The sequence below is a fragment of the Tenrec ecaudatus genome, chromosome 13, assembly GCF_050624435.1.
Source record: "Tenrec ecaudatus isolate mTenEca1 chromosome 13, mTenEca1.hap1, whole genome shotgun sequence".
Lineage (NCBI taxonomy): Eukaryota > Metazoa > Chordata > Mammalia > Afrosoricida > Tenrecidae > Tenrec > Tenrec ecaudatus.
This window is the reverse complement of record NC_134542.1, coordinates 115,707,649-115,732,283: the sequence shown is the minus strand read 5'-3', so window position 1 is coordinate 115,732,283 and position 24,635 is coordinate 115,707,649. Positions and strand designations below refer to the sequence as shown.

The window sequence follows — 24,635 nt, the reverse complement described above, 5'->3', positions numbered from 1 at the left end:
CAATAGTAATAATAATTGTATGTGAATTGTATACATCAATATTTTAATATAATAAACTTTATACAGAAGCTAGTTTCTAACTATGGGTTGTGTGAATGTAACCTGGGACTGCCTACACTCAGTTGTGAGGGAGAATTGCTTTCATATTATGGTCCTACCACTGTATTGTATGATATATTTTAAGGACCTTATCTGATACTTTTTTCATTTGCATCTTACTTGAATTCTAATGAAATGAAGTGGCTCTCAATTCTTTGAGGTCTGCTTTGAAGAAAAGTCAATATTATGCTTTAAAAGTCTTTTTCTACTCTCACCTGCTTGCACTTGAATTCCACAATGTGATTAAGCTACATTTAGAGTGTCATTTTAGATTCATCTACATATAGAGAATGTAGTACTTTTACCTATGGCAGATTATTAAATGGTTTAACTCGTATTTTGGTTTCATATGCCATGGTCAATTGAGCTTATTCTTTTCCTATTATTCCCAATTTGTTTCCTCCCTAGATGCACTCACTAAAAGTTGAAATAGCAGTTGCAAATGGGAGCCCATCAGAAAGTTCCGTTTCTACTCTGTCTGCCTCATTTGAACCTAATAACGCGTGTGAAAACCCTCAGTCCAGACAAGCCCAGCTTTGTGAGACACCACCCACTTCTGCGGCTGCGGCTGATGCGCCAACAGGTTCTGTCCTTCTGCTGAATGATTAGGGTGAAGTAGATGTGTAGCAAAACATGCGCAGTCATTCGTTTTGAGATGGTTTTCTTGGCATGGAGTTCACATAGACAATTTAAGATTCCGTTCATTTTAAGAAGAGTTGTGTAATCATTACCATAATCAATTTCAAAACATTTTCTTTCTTTTTTGTTGAAACCATTTTATTGGGGACTCGTACAACTCTTATCACAATCCATGCATCCGTTGTGTCAAGCACATTTATACATTTGTTAAAACATTTTCTCCTTATACTTGCTATATGCTCCCCATTTCTCCTGACCCCACCCCTATGCCGGCCCCTAGGTAATTATTAGTTTATTTTCTTTCTTTATAGATTTACTTATCTTGGATTTCATGTACAGAAAATCATATGAAACATAAACAAGAAACAAACCAAAAATAACCCAATCATAATTGTAAAACAGAAAAACTTTGATCAAAAATAAAATATTGAAAGTGAAGCAACATTAAAATGGATCAAAGGAGAAATCAATTTATAAGGTGTTACATTTTAACCTAACTCCCTACCCTGGTCATAATTGACTTTCCAGTACTCAGTGTTGCTAGGAAGATTGTTCACACCCCTCGACCATGGTCAGAAGGGCTCATTGGAGACTTACTCTGTGTGGAGCCTGCAAATGGATTTTGGGTTTCCATTGTCATCCGTAGCCTTCTGCACACTGGTGTGCATGATTTGCGCTCTGATACCATTCCTTCCTTTGGATGTGGATTTTGTTACATACAGTCCTTGGTTCACACAGGCTGGTGGGCTTCTTCCAGGGAGGTTTAGTTGACACCACATTTAGATGGCTGCTTATTTTAAGACATGCCTTTAAGATTCCAAACACTATTCTTTCTGATAGCCGTGCGCTCTGTGGTTTCTTCACCATACTTTGCTAAACCACTCATATCTTCAGTGATCTTTTCAGGAAGGTGAGTATCAAGCAGGACCATGGCATAAGAACTAGTCATTCTTAGATTAAGTGTGTGATCCCCAAAGTTCATACAGCTATGATTTATGTATGTCTCTGGTTCACTTTAGAGACATCATTAGCAACTGCTTTTCCATCAGTAATTCAGTGACTGTTCCTCCCATGGAACTCTAGTAAAGTTTGTTGTAATGGCTACACAGAACACAGAGATAAAAAACACAATTATGGGTGTTTATTAGGGAAATTAATGGGTTCCCACAAGCCAGAATCAGTAAACTGTAAGAATACAGTCACTGGTCCACAGCAGTCCCTCTTAGCCAGCAGCCAATCCTCTTGTCCTGGTCCTTAGCCGTGCGATCCCTCGGCCTGTGATACTGCTTCACAGTCCCGTACTGTTGGTGCTATTCCTCTGTTCTGTCTTGGTTTTCTTGCCTCGGCCTCTAGTCTTGGCCTGGCTCCTTTGCTCTGTTCCATCATCTCTGTGTCATAGTATCTGGTGCCTCTGGTTTCCGCCTCTGTCACTTCACATAGAGATCTGGGACATGCTCTTCTTCCAATGGTCCTGGGCTTTTTCTCTGTGACGACTCTTAATAAACAGAGGAATAGCTTGGATGGAGGTGTGTTTTTTATCTTAACTGACTCTACCCCAAGGAAATAAAGAGTATGACTTGGTTCACACCCTCTGCTAAGGTCAGGACTTAACTACACCTTAATCCTGATCACTAGTGTAGCAGGGAACTCCCTCAAAAATGAGATTATAACCATAGGCAAAGAAGCCTGAATTTGTAATACATCACATAAAGAGTAATGGCTAGATGGGGACCATATTTTGATTGCCATCTCAAATGCTTAAGAAAGAGGTGGGAAGACATCATTGCAAACAAAAAGCTCCTCAAATACACATTAATTTTTTAAAATTATTTTTAATCATTTTATTGGGAGCTCATAGAACTCATCATAATCCATACATACATCAATATTGTAAAGCACATTTATACATTTATTACCCTCATCATTCTCAAAACATTTGCACTCCACATAAACCCCTGCCATCTGCTCATTTTTCCCCTCCCTCCCTGCTCCCCCCTCTCTTATGAACCCTTGATAATTTATAAATTATTATTTTGTCATATTGTACACTGTTTGACGTCTCCCTTCACCCACTTTTCTGTTGTCCATTCCCCAGGGGGGAGGTTATATGTAGATCCCTGTAATCAGTTCGCCCTTTCTACGCTACCCTCCCTCCACCCTCCTGGTATCACCACTCTCACCATTGGTCCTGAAGGGATCATCCGTCCTGGATTCCCTGAGTTTCCTGTTCCTGTGTGTACTGGTGTACATCTTCTGGTAGAATTGGGATCATGATAGTGGGAGGAGGAAGCATTTAGGAACTAGAGGAAAGTTGTGTGTTTCATTGTTGCTACATTGCACCCTGACTGGCTCCTCTCTTCCCCGCCACCCTTCTGTAAGGGGATGTCCAGTTTCCTAGATATGGGCTTTGGGTCCCCACTCTGCACTCCCCCTCATTCAGAGTGATATGATTTTTTATTCTTTGGTGCCTGATACCTCATCCCTTCGACACCTTGTGATCACACAGGCTGGTATGTTTCTTCCATCCGGGCTTTGTTGCTTCTGAGCTAGATGGCTGCTTGTTTACCTGCAAGCCTTTAAGACCCAAGATGCTATATCTTTTGATAGCTGGGCTCCATCAGCTTTCGTCACCACATTTGCTTATGAACCCGCTTTGTCTTCAGCAATTATGTCACGAAGGTGAGCCTCATGGAATGCCAGTTTACTACAACAAAGTATTCTTAATTGAGGAAGTACTTGAGTGGAGACCCAATGTCCATCTGCTACCTTAATACTAAACCTATAAATATATGCTCATAAATCTATTTCTCCATTCTCACATATAAATATATTTACATATGTACATGCCTTTATTTAGATCTCTATAAATGCCCTTTACCTCCTAGTTCTTTCCTATATTTCCTTGTATTTTACTCTTGTGCCACTATCATGTTCAGCCTTTATTTGGGTTTCAGTAATTCCTCTTGTTTACATTACCCTTGTTGTGCCCTACCAGGCCTCCTACACCCTCCTCACCACCGATTTGGATCATTTGTTGTTCCCTTGTCCCTGGGTTTGTTAACACCACCTCCTTTCCCCCACTTCCCCCTCTCCCATGATCCCCTGGAACTGTCGGTCCCGTTGTTTTCTCCTCCAGATTGTTCATCCAACCTATCTTATTTAGACAGCACTGTGGAGATAATAACATGCACAGAAACAAGACAGAGAAAACCCAAGCAACAAAAGAAAAAACAACAAGAACAAAAAGCCAATGACAAACAAAACCACACATAACAACAAAGAAGAAAAGTTTGTAGTTAGTTCAAGGACTGTTTGTTGGCCTTTGGAATGTTTTCTGGTTAAGTCTGATGGGGTGCCAAGCCCTGGCCCCAAAGTCTATTTTTGTATTCCCCAGGGACTTCATTGTTCTGTTGCCCTTGCTATTCTGTTGCATGCCTTTCGTGTTTTGCCTTGGTGTGGTGGAATCAGATTGGGCGCAGTACGCACAGTGTCTCCAACAGGGATATGGGTCAGTGAGGGATGTTGCATTTCATAGTGGGGCCAGCCATATGGTCTTCTCTCTGGATTGGCTGCTCTCAGTGGGAATATCATCGTCAAGGCTTGGTGTGGGCCAGGATGTGTTCCACTCTCTCTTCCTCCCCCTTCATTTGCTCCGGTGTGCTCTGATCAGACATGTCCTTCTCCCTGAGCTGTAGCTTCAGTGCTGTCCTCTGAAGTAAATTTTTCTGAGGGGAGGAGCAGCTGTCCACATAGTTGGGATTGGGGCCGGTCCCTACATTTTCAGCTTTAAAAGTGTTTTTTTTTTCAGTGATAAATCTAAAAATTCCTTAAACATAAAATAAGAAACTTATTCATAAGAAATGTTTAGTAAAAATAATTCATACTGCTACTGTAGTAACTAAAGTACTTTTAATTTGTCAACCTCAGTAAAGTTCTAAGCACTATTTGTATTAACTCATAATAACGTTTTTAAATCATTTTATTGGGTTCCTACAGCTCTTAATACCATCTGTAGATACATACATTGTGTCAAGCACATTTGTACATTTGATGCCATCATTCACAATAACTTTTACAATGACCTTATGAGGTTGTTATCCTCATTTTACAGATGAGGCACGGAGAGGTTAAGTAACTGACAGAACTGGCATGTGAACCCAGGCTCTGTGACTCCATAACTGTTGCTCCTCACAAGATCATAAATGTGAAGAAGAATCAAGTTGGTGGTTAGTGGTAAGGAAAGAAAAGACAGAAATTTCAGGCCTGTCTGCTTACTAGAAAAGGCTAGGACAAAATTTAGTCCTTAAAAAAGAAATCCTTAAAAAAAAAAAAAAAAAAAAGAAATCCTTATAATACTACTAGTGTAAAAATAAATCGCCCCTGCAGCTATGGTATGGGGGTGGTGTCTTGTCCTCCTCTGAATTCAGTGGGAGGAGGCTCACTGTCAGCATCAGTATAAGGCCAATTCCTATGAGGTAGAGGTCAGACCTGCACCCTCACGTTTTTTTTTTAACCAGTTCTGCTCTTCTCAAAGTATTCTGTACTTCTGAGTGGAATAATTCTTCGCACTGACCACATAGAACCCAGAGATTACCCACAGTTACGGGGTTTCCTAGGGACACTACCAGGTTACATTTTCGAATTAAAAACACTGAGGACACCGTTCTTTGATCAGGACAGCCTCCTTTTCTCCAGGCTCACAGGCACACTTCTTTCTGCTTCTTGACCTCATAGCGCATGGTTCCTTCCACTGTCCATGTCCTCCTTTGGCAAGTCGTAAAGCTCCTTTAGCTCTGCCAGTAAATGAATGCCCATTTCTCCCAGTAAGTCTTGACATGCTAGCTCTGTGGGTCAACAAACAAGCTCTATTGATTCAACTGCCCAGGAGGCATTCCACTCTGCTGCTAAACATCTTGCCTAAAGCCAGTCTCATAAATTGCCTGGTTCTGTTGCCTCTGCTGCTTTATTATTCCCTTCTCACCATCTCTGATATCATAGCTCTCTGTCTCCTGGACTGGGAAAGTTCAGTGTAGGGAACTCAAAAGTTTGTGCTGTACTCCTGCTACCCCTGCTTGATGGTACTGATATTCCCCATTTCCGCCTCTGTGATGGCCCAATTTCAATATAACAGGAATGCAAAGCTGACTAATCCCTGCGATCATTTGCATGGCCCCACTTACAAGGGTGCCATGTCCTCTTACGTACATTATCAGCAAGTGGGACCCACAGCTGACCTGTAGGAGGGAAAAGTGTCCATCTCCACATCAGCCTAAGGCCGATTGCCACAAGACAGAGGTCAGACATGCCTCTACTCCCCATCTTTCTTTACCTATCCTGACACCAGTCACAAACACTCTTTTCTGCTGGGTTTAGTAATTTGTTGCAGTGACCACACAGAACTCACAGACAAAATTCACAATTGTAGGAGTGTAGTAAGGAAGTTAGCTGGTTAGCACACGTCTGGATCAGTCGTTGGTCCACAGTAGTACCTCGCCCCAGTCAGATGCCAAGTCTCTTTCTGATCCTCAGCATCTCAGCCTTTGACTTCTGCTTCCATGGACCAGGAAGCCCACCTGATACCCTCCTTCACTGTTTCACAGTCTGTGGTTTCAGAGACACAGTCCCTCTGCCTTGGTCTCGGTGTGCTCCCTTACTCTGTTCCTTTATTTATGTACCTTGGCGTCTGGGTCCTCTGGTCTTGATTCTTCCCCTCTTCTTCTGGGATGGTTGTCAGAGAAATGGCTTTGATGGAGGTGTGGTTTTTGGCTTTCAGCAGAACATACCCCTGAGGAAACGGCTGTGACTTGATTCACACCCTCTAGTGAGAGTGAGACTTGGAATACATCCACCTTAATTCTGACCATTAGCATAACAGTTTGTTGAGTGCCATTGAATGGGTGTAGGCTCACAGCGACCCTGTAGAACAGGGTAGAACTGTCTCTGGGTTTCCGAGACTAACATTTCAGGAGTAGAAAGCCCTGCCTTTCCCCCAAGGGGCCCCTGGTAGTTTTGAACTGCTGACCTTTTGGATCACAATCCAACTTGTAGCCACTCTATCACTAGGGCTCCTTAGCATAACAGAACTCCTTCCCAAATAGGATTATAGCCACTAACATAGAGGCTAGGATTTGCATTGCAAAAGGAACTATAGCTAGCAGAGCTATATTAAGAAATTACACTTCACAGCAAACACTCCAGTCAGTCCCTTTGGTGGGCCACAGTACCTCACACTTACATAGTCCTAGTTTGATGCCAGTTACAAAGAGGATGGCCAGGAAGGGAGTATTAAGTAAGGAATTACTCTGGCCTATATAATTAGATTTGTGGAACCAACAAGTCTAGAACCATAACTAAGATAAAACTTCAATATCATAGATAGAGCCACATCAGACTATTTGAAATTTAACTACAATACATTTAGAAGTTCAGCCCTTCAAAAGCTTAGTAGCTGTGCGTGGCTAGTATCCTGGTCAGCACTGCTTTCAAGTAAAGACTACCGGGGGCCAGGTGCACAGAGTCTGCTCTGGCTGTACCCCCTCCTGCCAGGTCATTTGATGTTTTGTCATGTTCACCTCTGTCTGGGTAGCTGCCTTGCTTATTACACTATTTTGCCCTGATCTAAACATCAGGATTAGTTATAGCTCATTTATTCATAACTTTTAGTGTGATTTGGGTAAAGTTTTGTAGAGCAAATTGTTTTTCCATTCAATACTTCATTCCCATTTTGGTTTGTGATATTGATTGCTTTCCCCACAGTGTGGCTGCACCCCTCCCCTTGCCCTGTGCCCACCATTTCATTTGTTGTTCTGGTCCATTTCTTAATAGGAGTCCATTTCATATCTCTAGTTGTATTCTTAAGGAATCTATGGAATGTTTAAGAAATAAGAGTATTAATACAATGTTGAAGGTAAAGATTTTAGCTCTAAAATTAGCATTAAAAACTGTTCTTTTTCCTTTTTATCTAATTAAGGAGGAGACAGTGCAGGCCACCCCACTTCCTCTCAGGAGCCCAGGAATGAGTGTTCCGATCCAAGACCTGCAGAGGACCTCACCGTCAGAGTGGAAAGGTTTGCTCTTATTTCTTAATGTATTTTATTTAAAAGGTGTCTCCATTACTTAATTTGAATAAAGGCTAGAGTCACACATAAGAAGTGTCAGAATTTATGTTGCAATATTGGATTACCTGACTAATATATTTATGCCTATAAAATTAATATTCTGACAGTGAAGCTTTTCTGTATCTCTGAGCGATGTCGTCAGTCAGCTGTAGGTCAATTTAAGAATCTTGTTTTTTTACTGGTATTTTGCTACATGTGTTCTGTTTTGTTTTTAATCATTTTATTGGGGGTTCTTACAGCTCTTATCACAATCCATACATCTATCCATTGTATCAAGCATATTTGTAAATATGTTGCCATTTTCTTTCTATTTGAGTCCTTGGTATCAGTTCCTCATTTCCACTTCCCCACCTTCCCTCCATTCTGAACCCTTAATAATTTATAAAAATTTTTTTTTCATATCTTACACTGACCAATGTCTCCTTCACCCACTTTTCTGTTGTCTATCCGCTGGAAAGGGGTTATATGTAGATCGTTGTGATCAGTTTCCCCCTTTCTCCCCCAATCATCCCCCTCCCTTCCTGGTATTGCTACTTTCATTATTGGTCCTGAGGAGTTTATCTGTCTTGGATTCTGTGTGTTAAGAGCTCTTATCTGTACCAGTGTACATGCTCTTGTCTAGCTGGGCAGGGGAAGCATTGAAGAAATAGAGGAAAGTTGTATGTTTCATTGGTGCTACCCTGCACCCTGCCTGGCTTGTCTCCTCCCTGAGACCCTTCTGTAAGGGGATGTCCAGTTGCCTACAGATGGGCTTTGAGTCTCTACTTCACCCTTCCCCTCATTCACATTGATAAGATTTTTTGTTCTGGGTCTTTGATGCCTGATACCTGATCCCATTGACACCTCATGATCACACAGGCTGGTGTGTATCTTCCATGTGGGCTTTGTTGCTTATCAGCTAGATGGTTGCTTGTTCTTCTTCAAGCCTTTAAAACCCCAGACGCTATAGCTTTTGATAACTGGACACCATCAGCTTTCTACACCACATTTGCTTATTCACCATTTTGTCTTCAACGATCCTGTCAGGAAGGTGAGCATCACAGAATGACATCTTATTAGAGCAAAGTGTTCTTAGATTGAGGGCATACTTGAGTAGAAGCCCAATGTCCATCTGCTACCTTAATACTTAACATATAAATATATGTACATAAATTATTTCCCTATTGTTATATATAAATATATTTACATATATACATGCCTGTATTTAAACCTCTATAAATGTCCTTTGCATACTAGTTCTTTCCTCTATTTCCTTTTACTTTCCTCTTGTCCCGCTATCATGTTCAGCCTTCATTTGGGTTTCAGTAATTCCTCTCAGCTACATTGCCCTTGATCAAGTACCACCAGGCATCCTATGCCCTCCTTGCCAACAATTTTAGATCACTTGTTGTTCCCTTGTCTCCCTGGGTTTGTTGACACCCCCTTCCTTTTCCCCACCTCCCCCTCTCCTGTGTCCCCCTGTTGGTCCCATTGTTTTCTCCTCTGGATTGTTTATCCCACTTATCTTATCTAGGTAGACGTGCAGAGACAAAAATAAGCACAAAAACAAGACAAAGCAAAAGAAAACAAAACAAACAAAGGACCAGAAAAAGAAAAGCCTATAAATCAGTGGTTCTCAACCTTCCTAATGCTGTGACCCTTTAATACATTTCCTCATGTTATGGTAAACTCCCCCCGACCACCCATAAAATTATTTTTATTGCTACTTCATTACTGTAATTTTGCTACTGTTTTCTGAATCGGGTGACCCCTGTGAAAGGGCTTTTGACTCCCAAAGGGATCATGACCCACAGGTTGAGAACTGCTGCTATAAATAGCTCCAGATCTGTTTCTTGACCTTTAGAAGTGTTTTCCAGTCGAGTCTGATGAGGTGCCATGCCCTAGCCCCAGAGTTTGTATTTGGTACTCCCTGGGGACATTGGTTTGCTCCCTTGCTGCTCTGTTGCATGCCCTAGTGTTTCTCCACAGTGTGGTTGGGTCCGATTGGGCATGATTCCTGCACTCTGTGTCCAGTGTTATCCCCCGTAGTGCTGTGGTCAGTGAGGGACGTCATGTTTCGTAGTGGGGCAAGCCCTAGGATCCTTTCTGGGAATTGGCTGCTCTGAGCAGGAGTATAATCCTTGGGGCTTGGTGGGCCAGAATGTGCTCCACTCACTCTCTCTCCTTCCCTCTTTGTTTGCTCCTGTGTTGCTCTAATTAGACTCGACCCTCTCCCCAAGCTGTAGCTTCAGTGCTGTGCTCTGACGTGTGTTCTTTGGTGGGGAGGGGATACCTGTGTTTGTTTTTTTAAAAAACTGTTGCTTCTGCTTATATCTATCCTTGTTATAGAATAGGGCAAAGACATCAGCTAATTTTATGACTGTACTGAGCCTAGGTGCATAAGTGAGTGCCTGTTAAATAATAATTTTTTATTAATTGGTCTAATACTCAGGTATAAATTTCTGACATTTTGTTTCTCATTTAGTCTTTTTAATTATAATTATTTAAATCATCGTTTTTCAGTAAGACACTTAAAAGAAATATGAACTGTAAATAATAAGTAATCAGTAATATTGTTATTGCTGACTTAAATCATGTAGTGGTGTCATGTGCAAGTTCTAGACATTTTCCAGATGTGTTGATTTATGAAGTAACAAACTTCAGCATGATTGCTGGCATCGGCTCTTTGGGTTTGCCTATGACTCAAGATCAAGCCTCATTTCAGCACAACCTAGATTGTGGAAGGATGCTAATTATGGAAGGAGGATGAGATGTTGTTATTGATAAGCAGATTGTTGTGCCCATTCTTTACCAGAGTTGGGGCAGGATCAAGCCTTGGTTTTGGTGAACAGCAGGGTAGATCTCTCATAGTGGTGAGGAGATGGCATAAGACTAGGACAGCAGCAGGGAATCAAGGTGCCTAGAGCTTCATCCGGTTTTGTTTCCTTATGATTTTCCGCAGGCATACCACTCTGTTCTTAGTCATACCACCTCGGGATGAAGTGAAAACCAACTTCTTATGGTCATGGGGAAAGGAAGGAAGAAATGCTTCAAAGTAGCATCTTTGTAGGTCACGAGTCCAGCAGTAGTTATGCTTAGGACCGAGGCAGAGGAGATTTTCTGTGACTATTGTTTCTAATAGCTTCCTTTCTACTTAAGCATTGTCAGTTGGTATTTGCCAGGATGACTTTTCAAATAGAATATACCATTTTAATTTAAAATTATATACACACCACATGTGTTGTATATAATATGAATCAACTCAATATGAGTTAATTAAAGACACTGATATACACCAAGATACTTATCCTGCTATCTATGAAAGAATAATTATGGAATTTTTTTCTCCTTTGCTTTGAGGTTATCATACTTCTTATTGAATCATTATTAATTTTAGAGCATTGATTTTAGTTCATATATACTTATATATGTACACACACACACATAAATGCCCACTCTAACTCAATGAATGACACAGTTAGGTTCCAAAGACTGTGTCATTATGCAAAAATTGGTAAAATTAAGGATGACTAAAAAACCTCATGGCCATCTAAGTCTTTGCTGGCTTAGAGTACCCCTGTGGGTTTCTACCTGTACAGGAGTAGAAAGCCCAGTCTTTCTCAGCTGCTGGTGGTTTTGAACTGCCGACTATGCTATTGCAGCCCAATGAGTTACCCATTACACCAAGGATGACTACATTATTGCAAAATACCCAGATAACATCATTATATGATGCTAACCCAAAAAGAATAATGGCCCTGCCAAGTTAACACATAACTGTAAACCACCCTAGCCAATAGTACCCGCTCATCACACTCGGGAGTTTGTTACTGCCAGACATGAGTTGTTAATACACAGAATAACCAAAGAGTAGATTTTCATTGTTAACCATAAATGCCAAATATTGGGTACAAACTCATTTAGAAAGAAAAGTAGGTCTGGGATCAGTTACCAGGCATCAAAGAACAAAAAATCATATCATTGACTGCACACCTCCATGATAGGATCGCTGAAGACAAATGGGTGCATAAGCAAATGTGGTGAAGAAAGCTAATGGTGCCCGGCTATCAAAAGAGATAGTGTCTGGGGTCTTAAAGGCTTGAAGGTGAACAAGCGGCCATCAAGCTCAGAAGCCAAAAAGCCCACATGGAAGAAGCACACCGGCCAGTGCGGTCACGAGGTGCCAAGGGGCCAGGTATAAGGCATCATGCAAAAAAAAAAATAGATATGTGTGTGTGTGTTTGTGTGTGTGTGTGGTATATATATATGTGTGTATATATCATATTAAATGAAGGGGGAAGTGCAGAGTGGAGACCCAAGGCCCAAGTGTTGGCCAATGGAGATCCCCTCATAGAGGGGTTTAGGAGAGGAGATGGGTCAGTCAGGGTGCGAGGTAGTACCGATGAAGAACACAGCTTTCCCCTAGATCCTGGATGCTTCCTCCCCCCAACTACCATGATCCGAATTCTACCTTGCAGGGCTGGATAGGGCAGAGGCTGTACACTGATGCATATGAGGGCTGGAGGCACAGGGAATCCAGGGTGGATGATACCTTCAGGACCAAGGGTGTGAGGGGCGATGCTGGGAGAGTGGAGGGTGAGTGGGTTGGAAAGGGGAAACTGATTACAAGGATCTACATGTGACCTCCTCCCTGGGAGAGGGACAGCAGAGAAGGGGGGGAGGGGAGACTCCGGATAGGGCAAGATATGACAAAATAATGATGTATAAATTACCAAGGGCACATGAGGGAGGGGGGAGAGGGGAGGGAGGGGGAAAAAAAAGAGGACCTGATGCAAAGGGCTTAAGTGGAGAGCAAATGCTTTGAGAATGATTGGGGCAGGGAATGTATGGATGTGCTTTATACAACTGATGTATGTATATGTATGGATTGTGATAAGAGTTGTATGAGTCGCTAATAAAATGTAAAAAATGAAAAGGGAAAAAAAAGAAAAGAAAATGATTAGGGCAAAGAATGTACAGATGTGCTTTACACAATTGATGTATGTATATGTATGGACTGTGATAAGAGTTGTATGAGCCCCTAATAAATTGTTTTAAAAAAAACATAAATAAAAACCAAATACCCCCCAAAAAGAAAATAGGTCTATAAATACATATATTCATGTATTTTTAAAAGACATATGCTATTAGTACCATGATATGGAATGTATGTGGTCTGGGTGCTTTAGAAAGGATACTAATAAGGAGAGTGGATGAAATGTTGTTACTGATAAACTCTTGATAATTAAGCCATTTATATTTGAAACTAACTTTTCACTGCTTTGATAACGTTGAACAACCTTAGTTTAATTAAAATCTTAGAGGCATTTCAAATTCTTACTGAGACAAACTTGTCAGACTTGGCTGATCTATAAAACCTAATTCACAAGCAATTGTTTTGTATGTTATTGATCTGAGTTCACACCCAGTTAGGAATGCTATTTCTTTGTGCAGTTGAATTCATTGCCACTTGTAAACAACTAATTAATCTCTATTTTCCTATCTTGAATGTCTTAGCTCACCATGTACACTCTCAGGGTTGCCCTTATTTTCCCCATCCCTGCTGTAGTTCTGTACTGCTTTCACAACACTGCCTCTAACTTATTCCCTGGCAGCATTGGAAGGATTAGTTATTGGACCCTGACCCTAAACTTCTGCCAAAGCTAACCTGCCCTGCTTTTTCTCAGCCAAGAGGAATTGGGCCTATACATTCCTGTGGTTTACTCTAATGCTGACAGAACTTTGTAATACCAACTCCTAAAAGAAAATTAAAGTTTTTATCTAACTTTGATGATATTTAAAAATATGTTGTAGGCAACAAACCCAGGAACAAGAGAAGATCAAGGGATCTAAAATGGATGGTGAGGAGGCATAGAATGCCTGGTGCGGTTCAGTCAAGTGCAGTGTAGTTGAGAGGAAGTACAGAGAGCCCAGTGAAGGTCGTACATGATAGTGGGACAGGAGAAAAGTAAAAGGAAATAGCGGAAAGAACTAGGAGGCAAAAGACACAGAGGTAGAAACATAGACATGTTAATATACCAATATATATAACGATAGGACTATATCTCGATGTACATATATTTATAGGTTAAGTAATAAGGTAGCAGACAAACATTGGACCTCTACACAAGTCCTCTCTCAACGAAAGAACACTTTTATTCTAATAACCTGGCATTCTGTGATGCTCACCTTCCTGAAACGGTCGCTGAAGACAAAATGGGTGCATAAACTAATGTGAAGAAAGCTGATGGTTTCCGGCTATTAAAAGATATATATTATACTTACCTGGTAGGGGAGATACCATGATCATGAAGGTGGTTTTCCCAGGGAGAGGCTTATCCATTGATTGCACTCCGGATTTGCTGACCCCTGCGATTTCCCCAAATGTGGGAAACTCGACTGCATAATTTGTGGTAGTGGGGGACTGCGTTCGTGCTCTCCCCTGGGGAAAAAAAATAAAAAAGATATATATTAAAAAAAAAAAAATATATATATATATATAACATCTGGGGTCTTAAAGGCTTGAAGTTAAACAAACATCTGTCTAGCAGGGAAGCAACAAGGCCACATGGAAGAAACACATCCACCTGTATGATCACAAGGTGTCAACAGGATCAGGTATCAGGCATCTGAAGACAATGAGAATGAGGGGGGTCCGAATGGAGACCCAAACAAAGTCCATCTGTAAACAGTTGGACATCCCCTCACAGAAGGGTCACAGGGAAGGTATGAGCCAGCCCGGGTGCAGCACAGCACTGACGAAACATAGTATTTCTCTAGTTCTCTAATGCTTCCTCCCCCAATCTGGCTAGGCCAGAGCATATACTCTGGTACAAACAAGAGCTCTTGACACACAGAATCCAGGACAGATAAACCCCTCTGGACCAATAATGGGAATAGGGATACTAGGAGGGTAGGGGGATGCTGGGGAGAAAGGAGAAACCAATCACAATGATCGATGTACAATTTCCCCACCTCTTTCCCCCCAGGGAGAGATAACAGAAACATGGGTCAAGGGAGACAGCGGATGGTGTAAAATATGAAAATTAAAATATTTATGAATTACCAAAGGGTTCATGAGGAGGGGATGGAGGGATAAAAAGAGGAGCTGTCATACCAAGGGCTCCTGTAGAAAGTAAACGTTTTTGAAATTATGATGGCAGCATATGTACAAATGTGCTTGATGCAATTGATGTATGGATTGTTATAAGAGCTGTAAGAGCCCCCAACAAAATGATTTATGAAAATTTAAAAAGAACTATTTAAAAATACATGTATTTTTTATGCAAATTTAAAACAGGAGTTTTAAAACTTTGGCAAGATAGGTTAGTGAATATAAGACCCTAACTTTGGACTCAAGCTTTGACATTTATTTCCAGAGACCAAGGTTTTGGAAAATGATTGTTCAGCTGAGTTCCTAGCCTTTTTCTCATTTAACTTTAAGGAAAATAGTTTGATTAAATGTATGGATGTGCTTTATACAATTGATGTATGTATATGTATGGATTGTGATAAGAGTTGTATGAGTCCCTAATAAAATGTAAAAAAAAAAGAGGAGAAAAAAAATGATTAGGACAAAGAATGTACAGATGTGCTTTATACAATTGATGTACGTATATGTATGAACTGTGATAAGAGTTGTATGAGCCCCTAATAAATTGTTTTAAAAAAAACAATAAAATAAAAAATAAGAACAAATATTTTAAAAAGTTTGATTATGAGATGATGTGAGCTACTTAAATTGATGTCAGCTCAGAAACAGATCCTTGTAAGTACTAAGAACATCGTCTTTGAATCTTGTACTACCTTTTGTCAAAGAAGTTAATTTAAAGTTTTAACAATCAGTAACTTCTTGATATAAATTGTTTTCGATACTGATTCAAATGTATGAAAGTTTTTTTTATTCTTAAAGCCAAGTAGCTTGAAGTAGATGCCTTTTAGTGATGCATACGAATCCATGGTTCTTTTAGTCAAAATGTATTATTATTTTTTAAAACATTTTATTAGGGGCTCATACAACTCTTATCACAATCTATACATATACATAAATCAATTGCATACAGCACATCTGTACATTCTTTGCCCTAAACATTTTCTCTTTTTTTCTCTTCTTTTTTTACATTTTATTAGGGGCTCAAAATGTATTATTTTTTTACGTATATTCTTACTATATTTTAAAGTGGGTAGCATTATCTGGGTAAGATAATTTAGTACCATTTTTGTACTATATAATACCATTCGTTTCCCCAATCTTATCATTTGAAAAGTTTCAAACATCGTAAAAGTTGAAAGAATAATCTTTTTTTTTTAAACATTTTATTAGGGGCTCATACAACTCTTATCACAATCCATACATACACATACATCAATTGTATAAAGCACATCTGTACATTCTTTGCCCTAATCATTTAAGAATAATCCTATCGGTGGAATTTTTTCTGGCTGAATCATTTGAAACTTGAAGACATGCTTTCACTTCTTCCCTAAACACTTCAGCATGTTTCCCCTGAGAATAAAGGCATTTCAGATTCTAGGAGCCCTGGTGCCACAGGGGCCAAATATGGGCTGCTAACCAAAAGGTCAATAGTTCAAAAGTCTTTAACTGACCTTTAGAGTAAAGACGTGGAGATTTGCTTCCTTAAATGTTTCAACCTAGAAAGCATTATGGAGCCTTTCTATGCTGTTCTATAGTCACGGTAAGCCACAGCCAAGTCAGCAGCAAGCACCAACCAGCCAAACCAAACTCACGCCACCTGGTTGATTCTCACTCATAAGAGAATAGAACGATTCCTGTGGGTTTCCGAGGCTATAAATCTTTTACAGAAGTAAAAACGTTATCTTTCTACTTTTGAGTGTGTGGTGATTTTGAACTGCTTCTCTTGTGGTTAGTAGCCCAATACATAACTATCATTCTACCAGGACTCCCAGTTAACATCAGTACAATCTAATTTTCTCACTCAGTGAATTAAAACAATAAGATTATCTAATGTGCTGTCCATATCTGTCGTTCCCCAGTTGTCTCCATTATCCCTTTGTGACCACCACCACGACATTGTAGAGAAGAGCATTGTCTGCCTCTTGCCTTTAAGATTAAGAAATAGAAAACTACCAGTGTCCTAGAGAACTTTCCTAGAAGTCTTCCTAATGCCCCTTCTTTATCTCTGCATTCTTTAAGAGCATAGGCTCCCAAACTTACCACTCTCTTCAGGAGGGGGGAAAAAAATTAGCGCCTCCCTTACAATGATAAGTTTTTTGTAATATAGCCCATAATCCAGGATAAAGTGTAGGTGCCTGCTTTTGCAGAACCCCTGGGTGACACTGTCACTCCCCAGAGAGGGCAGTATTGTCCACCCACTTTGGGAACATAGGAGAGCTACACTCCTGAATATAGCACCCCTGATTATTTGGCCTGTTGTTGATTTTTTTTATATAAATATTTTTATTGGGGACTTATACAACTCTTATCACAAACCATACATACATCCATTGTGTTAAGCATACTTGTACATTTGTTGCCATCATCATTCTCAAAACATTTTCTTTCTACTTGAGCCCTGGTATCAGCTAGTTTTTCCCCTCCCTCCCTTCTCCCCCAATGAACCCTTGATAATTTATAAATTATTATTATTTTGTCATGTCTTACACTGTCCAATGTCTCCCTTCACCCACTTTTCTGTTGTCCATTCCCCAGTGGGGGTTATATGTAGATCCTTGTGATCAGTTCCCCTTTCTATCCCACCTTCCCCTTCCTGGTATCACTACTCTCATTATTGGTCCTGAGGGGTTTATCTGTCCTGGATTCCCTGTGTTTCCAGTTCCTATCTGTACTAGTGTACATCCTCTGGTCTAGCCAGATTTGTATTCTAGTATTGGGATCATGATAGTGGGAGGGGGGAGATGGAAGCATTAAAGAACTAGAGGAAAGTTATATGTTTCATAGTTGCTATACTTCAACTTGACTGGCTCGTCTCCTCCCGCAACCATTCTGTAAGAGGATGTCCAGTAGCCTACAGAGGGTCTTTGGGTCCCCAGTCTGCACTCCCTCACATTCACAGTTATGTGATATTTTTGTTCTTTGATACCTGATACCTGATCCCATCGACAACTCGTGATCACACAGGCTGGTGTGCTTCCTCCATGTGGGCTTTGTTGCTTCGCAGCTAGATGGCTGTTTGTTTATCTTCAAGCCTTTAAGACCCCAGATGCTATATCTTTTGATAGCCAGGCACCATCAGCTTTCTTCACCACATTTACTTATGCACCCGTTTTGTCTTCAGCAATCGTGTCAGGAAGGTGAGTATCATGGAATGCCAGTTTAATAGAACAAAGTGTTCTTGCATTGAGAGAGTACTTGAGTAGAGGTCCAATGTCCATCTGTTGCCTTAATACTAAATCTATAAATATATGCACATAAATCTATATCCCCAATCATCATATATAAATATATTTACATATATACATGCCTTTATTTAGACCTCTATAAATGGCCTTGGCCTCCTAGTTCTTTCCTGTATTTCCTTTTACTTTCCTCTTGTCCCACTATCATGCTCAGCCTTCATTTGGGTTTCAGTAATTCCTCTGGGTTACATTGCCCTTGATCAGTCCTACCAGGCCTCCTATATCCTTCTGGCCATCAATTTTGGATCACTTGTTCTTCCATTTTCCCTGGGTTTGTTAACACCCACTTCCTTTGCCTCTTCTCTCCCTCTCCCATGTCCTTCCCCCCCAACCCCTACCACTGGAATAGTTGGTCCTGTTCTCTCCTCCAGATTGTTTATCCCACCTATCTTATCTAGATAGACCTGCAGAGATAATAATATGCACAAAAAACAAACAGAGCAAAACAAATCAACAAAAGACACAACAAAAACAACAAAAACCAAGGCAAAAAGATAAGAAAGCCTATAAATATTTCAAGGTCTGTTTGTTGACCTTTAGGAGCGTTTTCCGGTTGAGTCTGATGGGGTGCCATGCCCTGGCCCCAAAGTCTATTTTTGGTATTTCCTGGGGACTTAGTGGCCCTGGTTGTTGCAAACTCTTATTGTTTTGCCTCAGTGTGGTGGGGTCAAACTGGGCGTAATTCCCGCACTTTGTCTCCAGCCCACCTTGTTTTTTCTTCACTTATGTTGGCAAATTGCTGCCCTTTCATGTCCATCTTCGTTTGTGGAAACAAAAAGAAGCCACTCAGAATGAGGTCAGTTTAGTTGGATATGTGAGGCAAGAGAGGCATGCTGGGTTTTTTAATAGTCTGAACTGGTGGAATGACTGTGAGTCAACATTTTTGTCCTTTTGGGAAGTTGATTGAGGTCCAGAATGAGGTTTGCCATCCGTGGACATTTCACCTTTTTTAAAACAAGAAAACCACTTGTACACTTGAGTTTTTCCATAGCACTATCATTGTAAGCTGTGTTCAACATCACAACAATTTCTGGCTCATTTTTCCCAAACAGAATATAAAATCTCATAGCCACATGTTGTCCTCAAACTGCTTTTATGAAAAAATGCACTGTGACCAGAGAGAACCTTCCCAGGTGACGCCACTGAGTGCACTAACTCAGAGTGAGTTGCTTGATGCTCGCCTAGCTGGAAAAATGCGTACATTACAAAAGCTGTGCTCTGCCCACCACAGTTCCAGTTTTGTTTGGATACCTTCTCCTACACATACTGAGCATATTGTATACATTTCTTTTGGGCATATATCTGGGAATGGGAATTTCTGGGATATAGATAATTGGCCTTTTTTCTATAGTAGTTGTACCAGTTGATAACTGTTCTCAGCAGTGGATCCTTTTTTCCTTTTTTATTTGTTATGTAACTCTTATTACCCTTCTTATACACTTTGCCCCAAGTTTGGTTAGTGGAATCACATTCATGCTAGCTTTTCTGACCTTGTACATACAGTACTTTCTTGATCTCTGACATAAGTTATTCAGTTAAATTTTAAACATGCACATAAACTGTATAACTCAAATACATGTCAGAGAAAGTACCATTTAAAAATTTTGAGATGTAATTCATGTAACAAAATCACTGTTTAAAAACGTACAGTTCTGTGGGTTTTACTTATTCACAGGGTTATTCAACCCGTTACCACCATCTAATTAGTATTAGGTTTTTTTATTTGTCTTTGTCTTAGGTAAAAATGTTATACAAATTTTCCATGCTACTCACTTTAGAACTATTAGTTTTTAATTGATCAATTTAATACTGTTGGAAATCAGAAATGTATCTTGATACAATTAGTAGCGTCTTCCAATGCCCTTAAGTTTTTGTTATTAACAATTTTGTGCTATGTTGGTACTTTAGGTTAAAGCATTTCTAAGTTACTCGTGTGTATATTTTTTGGAAACATATGTGCTTCTTTTCAAATCACTGTCAGATCTGTCAGACTCTCCCTAAAGAGCACCTAAAGGTAAATAAGTCGGAGAGAAATTACTTAGGATAAGTTCCCACTGCGTCATTGGTTTCTCTCGGCACCAGGGTTCTGCAGGTCAGAAACGTTGCTGTGTTTCCAGGAACCTTTTCCTATTAGCGTCTGCATTTCCCCAGTTGTTTTTAGTTAGATAAATCTAAGTGTGTTTGCTATTTAATAGGATGTGTCTCAGTTCTTCTTTTTTAAATACAGACTGACTAAGAAGCTTGAAGAAAGGAGAGAAGAGAAGAGGAAAGAGGAAGAGCAGGTAAGCTTCATGTACTATTTCACCCATCTCTCAATGAAGAGGGGACAGAGGTTGGTTCTGTGGTGATACTTCAGTGGTGCAGTGTTGTGAAGGTTGGTTTTTTTTTTAACTTTTTATTATCTTCCCGTTACATTTTTTTGTTCTTTTTAAAAATTGCTAGGAATCAATTGGGTCATCTTTCTCTTTGCAAGGGTCTTTCCTACCAATTAAAAAGAGACTTGAGCTAAACTTAATAGTTTGTGGCAGAAGATAAAATTTCCTGTACCTGAAGTAAAAGGAAATAGAGGAAAGAACTAGCAAATGATGGCAACAAATGTGCTTAACATGATGGATGGATGGATGGCTTGTGATGAGTTGTACGAGCCCCCAATAAAATGATTTTTAAAAAGAAAAGAAATTTCATGTTCCTGCTTGCAAAAAAGAAATGTATAAAGGTTTTGCTTAATTTTACTCTCTCCTGTTGCCGTATTCAAGTGGCCCGTTCATTCCTCTCACCCTGCACATCTAAGTAGCATCGTGACTAAGATTCTAGTATAGGAAGGTAATCTTTTCTTCAAGTCAAGTAATTGGCTGCCGTGTTGCCCATGGAGGATAATAATAATAATACAAGTCTTAAACATATATCGTCTTCCCCCATAAATATCAACCACACCATACTCTTCTTACCACATCCTTGACCAAGGTGTCACAAGTGGTTTAGTAGGTTCTCTTGCGTTTTAAGTTTTAGTCCTTTACCTGCACCATAAATATCCCACTTGCCCTACATTTAAAATCCTACCAAGGCAGACTATCAAATTATATGAATAACTCTTACAACTTTTTATCTTTAATTCAGAGAGAGATTAAGAAGGAGATCGAGAGGCGAAAGACCGGGAAAGAGATGTTGGACTATAAGAGAAAGCAAGAAGAAGCGCTAACAAAAAGGGCGTTAGAGGGGAGAAACCGGGAAAAAGCAGAAGACCGGGCAGCGAGGGAGCGTGTCAGACAGCAGATCGCACTGGTGAGTGTTTCCATTTTAATGCTTGACTTCAGGGCATTTGTGGATTTATGTGTTTTATACACATTGACTGTGACAGCATGCAAAAATAACTCGGTTTCATGACATGAACAGTACCGATTTACAGCTTCCTTTCATTAGAAAGTGCTTATCCAATTAAGATTTAGTTTTTGATGATTATGCAAAGTCATTTTTGTCCACATTTTCTTATATCGTGAGCGTTATCAAGTCAGCAAAAGGTATTCATTCTCTGGAGAGCAAGCTATGAATTAGTCACCTAGTAATCTTTAGTCCAAGCGGTCTTTTGTGAGGGGACAAAAGATTTAGGCACATCATAGAAGTTTAAAATTATTTTATAATAGTTGCTTTTAGAATTAAATAATATGCTACATATGAAAAACATGCCTGCCTTAGTAGTGTCTGTTCATTTAATAAATACTTAAAGAGCATCTATTACGTGCCTGACATCTGATCTGGAGATACACTGAGCAAAATAAAGACCTTGTTTATTTATAATAACTTCAGATCCCTGGCATTAGATAAAAATGAGCAGATCTAGAATTCTGTAATTCATATATGAGTCTTAAGGAATACCTTGCATATTTGTGTTCCTCTCAAGCTTGGGTTGGGAAATACGTGAATGCATCATTCTGGCAGTGAAAGATAATAAGCACCTCACCGTTGTTTTAAAGGACCGTGCAGAAAGAGCTGCTCGTTTTGCAAAGTCAAAAGAAGAAGTGGAAGCTGCCAAAGCAGCTGCTTTGCTGGCCAGACAGGCAGAAATGGAAGCTAAGAGGGAATCTTACGCAAGAGAAAGAAGGTACAATTTGCCAAAACATCTTTGTTCTCATCTGGGCTGAGGAGGTTTTTAACATCCATGTATGTATGTTATAAAGTTTTCAATTCCAGAAGGACATATTAAACGGTTTGGGAGCTATTAGTGTTGTTTACAATGAATGTGAATTTATAACAGTAGTAAAATATAATATAAAGGGCTCAAATCTTTTATTTTTAAGAGATAGAACCTATATGCAGAAAATGTACTATAATGATTATCTCATGTGTACTAAGATTCTTGAGTTGCAAGTGTCAGAATCTCAAGTCAAATAGTATTAAGCAAAAGAAAGAATACATAAATGCAATATGCAATTGAAATTTCCCAATCTGCAATTGGAAAATCCAGTGGTGCATTGGGTTAGACATTTCTGGGTTCATAGGCCTAAAGGATGTCATTAGGACCTTTTCTCCTGCCTCTCTCCTTCTTTTTATCTCTTTAGTTTTGTTTTTTTAATCACTTTATTGGGGGCTTGTACAACGCTTATCATAGTCCATACGTACATCCATTGTGTCCAGCACATTTGTACATTTGTTGCCATCATCGTTCTCCAAACATTTGCTTTCTACTTTGTTTTATCTCTTTAGTTGCTTCTTCTTTGTCAGGAAAGTTATACAAAAATCCAGGGGAGCCCAGTGGTTCCTTGTATCTTTAGGATCTTGAGATTATGATCCAAGAGAAAAAAATGAATCCTGTACTCCTCAAGGTTCAAAGCAGAGTCATTAAATAGACATATGATTGACCCATCTGCCCATTTGTATGGACTTTGAGTTTGGGTAGGTGTCAGAGCACCCCTGTAATGAAGGTGGTGAGGGAAAGATAACTGCTGAACTCTCTGACATGGGAAAGCATAGGAAAGACTATTCCCAAAACAAAATTAAGTTCAACAGAGAAAATTCAGATTTCCAGTATATCCTGCTAGGTAAGCTAGGTTACTATTTTCTTTGTTTGTATCTGGTATTTTTTTAAAGCAGTTTTGTTGGGATGTAATTCATCTACCCTGAATTCAATAGTTCAAGCACATTGAGAAGTGTTGGGCAGTCATCACCACAGTCCACTTTAGGACAGGCTCTTCCTTCTGGTGCTCATTATTATTAGCTCCCCATTTCCCCACAACTTCTGCCATATCCCCAGAAACCATTAATCCGGTTATTGTCTCTTTAGATTTGCCTAGCCTGGGTTTCAAGTACAGAAAAACAATAAAAATCAAAATAACAACTAACAAAAACACATGCATTATGCCTATAAATAAGAAAATAACTTAAAAAATGCTTTTCCAAAAAGAATAAGATACTTAGGAATAAATTTAACCACAGAGTGTAAAAACTGTAAGACATTGGAAGAACACCTAAAAATAATGGATTGTATGATATGTGAATTATCAGCCAATAAAACTGTTGGAGGGAAAAAAAAGAACACCTAAATAACAGAAGAAATCCCGTGTTCATAGATCAGAAGACATAAAATTGTTGATGGAAATAAATGCTCTCTCAACTCTGATATGGATTGAATTCAATCTATCAAAGTCTCAGTTGGCAGCTATTTTGTGGAAATGGACAGTCGGATTTTAAGACTCACATGGAAATTTTGGATTAGCAAAAACAATTTTGAAAATGACAAACAAACTTGGAGGAATCACATTTTCCAATTTCAAAATTACAGTAGCCAAGATGCTGTGAATACACTTGTAATACAGATCAATCGGAGTAACATTGATTGCCAGGAAATAATTTTTTTAACCCAAAACTGGAGAAAAATTAGTCTTTTCGACAAATTGTGCTCAGACAAGCAAAAGAATAAATTTGGACTTCTTATATGACATGTAATTATTTACATGTAATTATTTACATGTCATAAATGCATAGAACTTACAGAAATATTAGACTGATAATATAAAAAAATCTGAGGCCTAAAATGATCATGAGCATTAACTGCTTTCCAACCCCTAGCAAGATTGACTGGTGGAGCGGGTCATTCAATAAGTGGTGATAATGCAAAATGACTACCTACTAGCAAGGTTAAATTCCAAAATTGAGGTCATATGCAAACATCCATATTATGCACAAATGAGGGATAACTACATCAGATCACAAAACATAGGACTACATAGTTATACAACTGCCTAATTTTATCATTAAATAATTATCAAATTGCATCATTATATAATTGCCCAAACACTGACAGTCATAGCCCGGTCAAGTTGCCATGTAACCGTAACCATCCTAGCTAGCACGACTCTCTTCTTGCACCTCAGCATTTCTTCCTGTCAGATGAAAAATAAGCAGATA

At 39.5% G+C, this 24,635-nt stretch overlaps 1 protein-coding gene and 1 non-coding gene across 2 annotated transcripts in view; both read left to right on the top strand.

Annotated features, from left to right (window-relative positions):
- The window catches only part of UBXN4 (UBX domain protein 4), a 49,718-nt gene that overhangs the window by 12,105 nt on the left and 12,978 nt on the right, over positions 1 to 24,635 (top strand). Inside the window, exons 5-9 of the mRNA XM_075530038.1 lie at positions 508 to 682; positions 7,709 to 7,805; positions 20,461 to 20,515; positions 21,351 to 21,515; positions 22,205 to 22,332. Of these exons, the coding sequence (XP_075386153.1) occupies positions 508 to 682; positions 7,709 to 7,805; positions 20,461 to 20,515; positions 21,351 to 21,515; positions 22,205 to 22,332 (620 nt within the window). The remainder of the gene's footprint in view (positions 1 to 507; positions 683 to 7,708; positions 7,806 to 20,460; positions 20,516 to 21,350; positions 21,516 to 22,204; positions 22,333 to 24,635) is intronic.
- Positions 14,113 to 14,280, top strand: LOC142425153 (U1 spliceosomal RNA). The gene has a single exon (XR_012779518.1). It is a non-coding gene; the product is annotated as a U1 spliceosomal RNA (small nuclear RNA).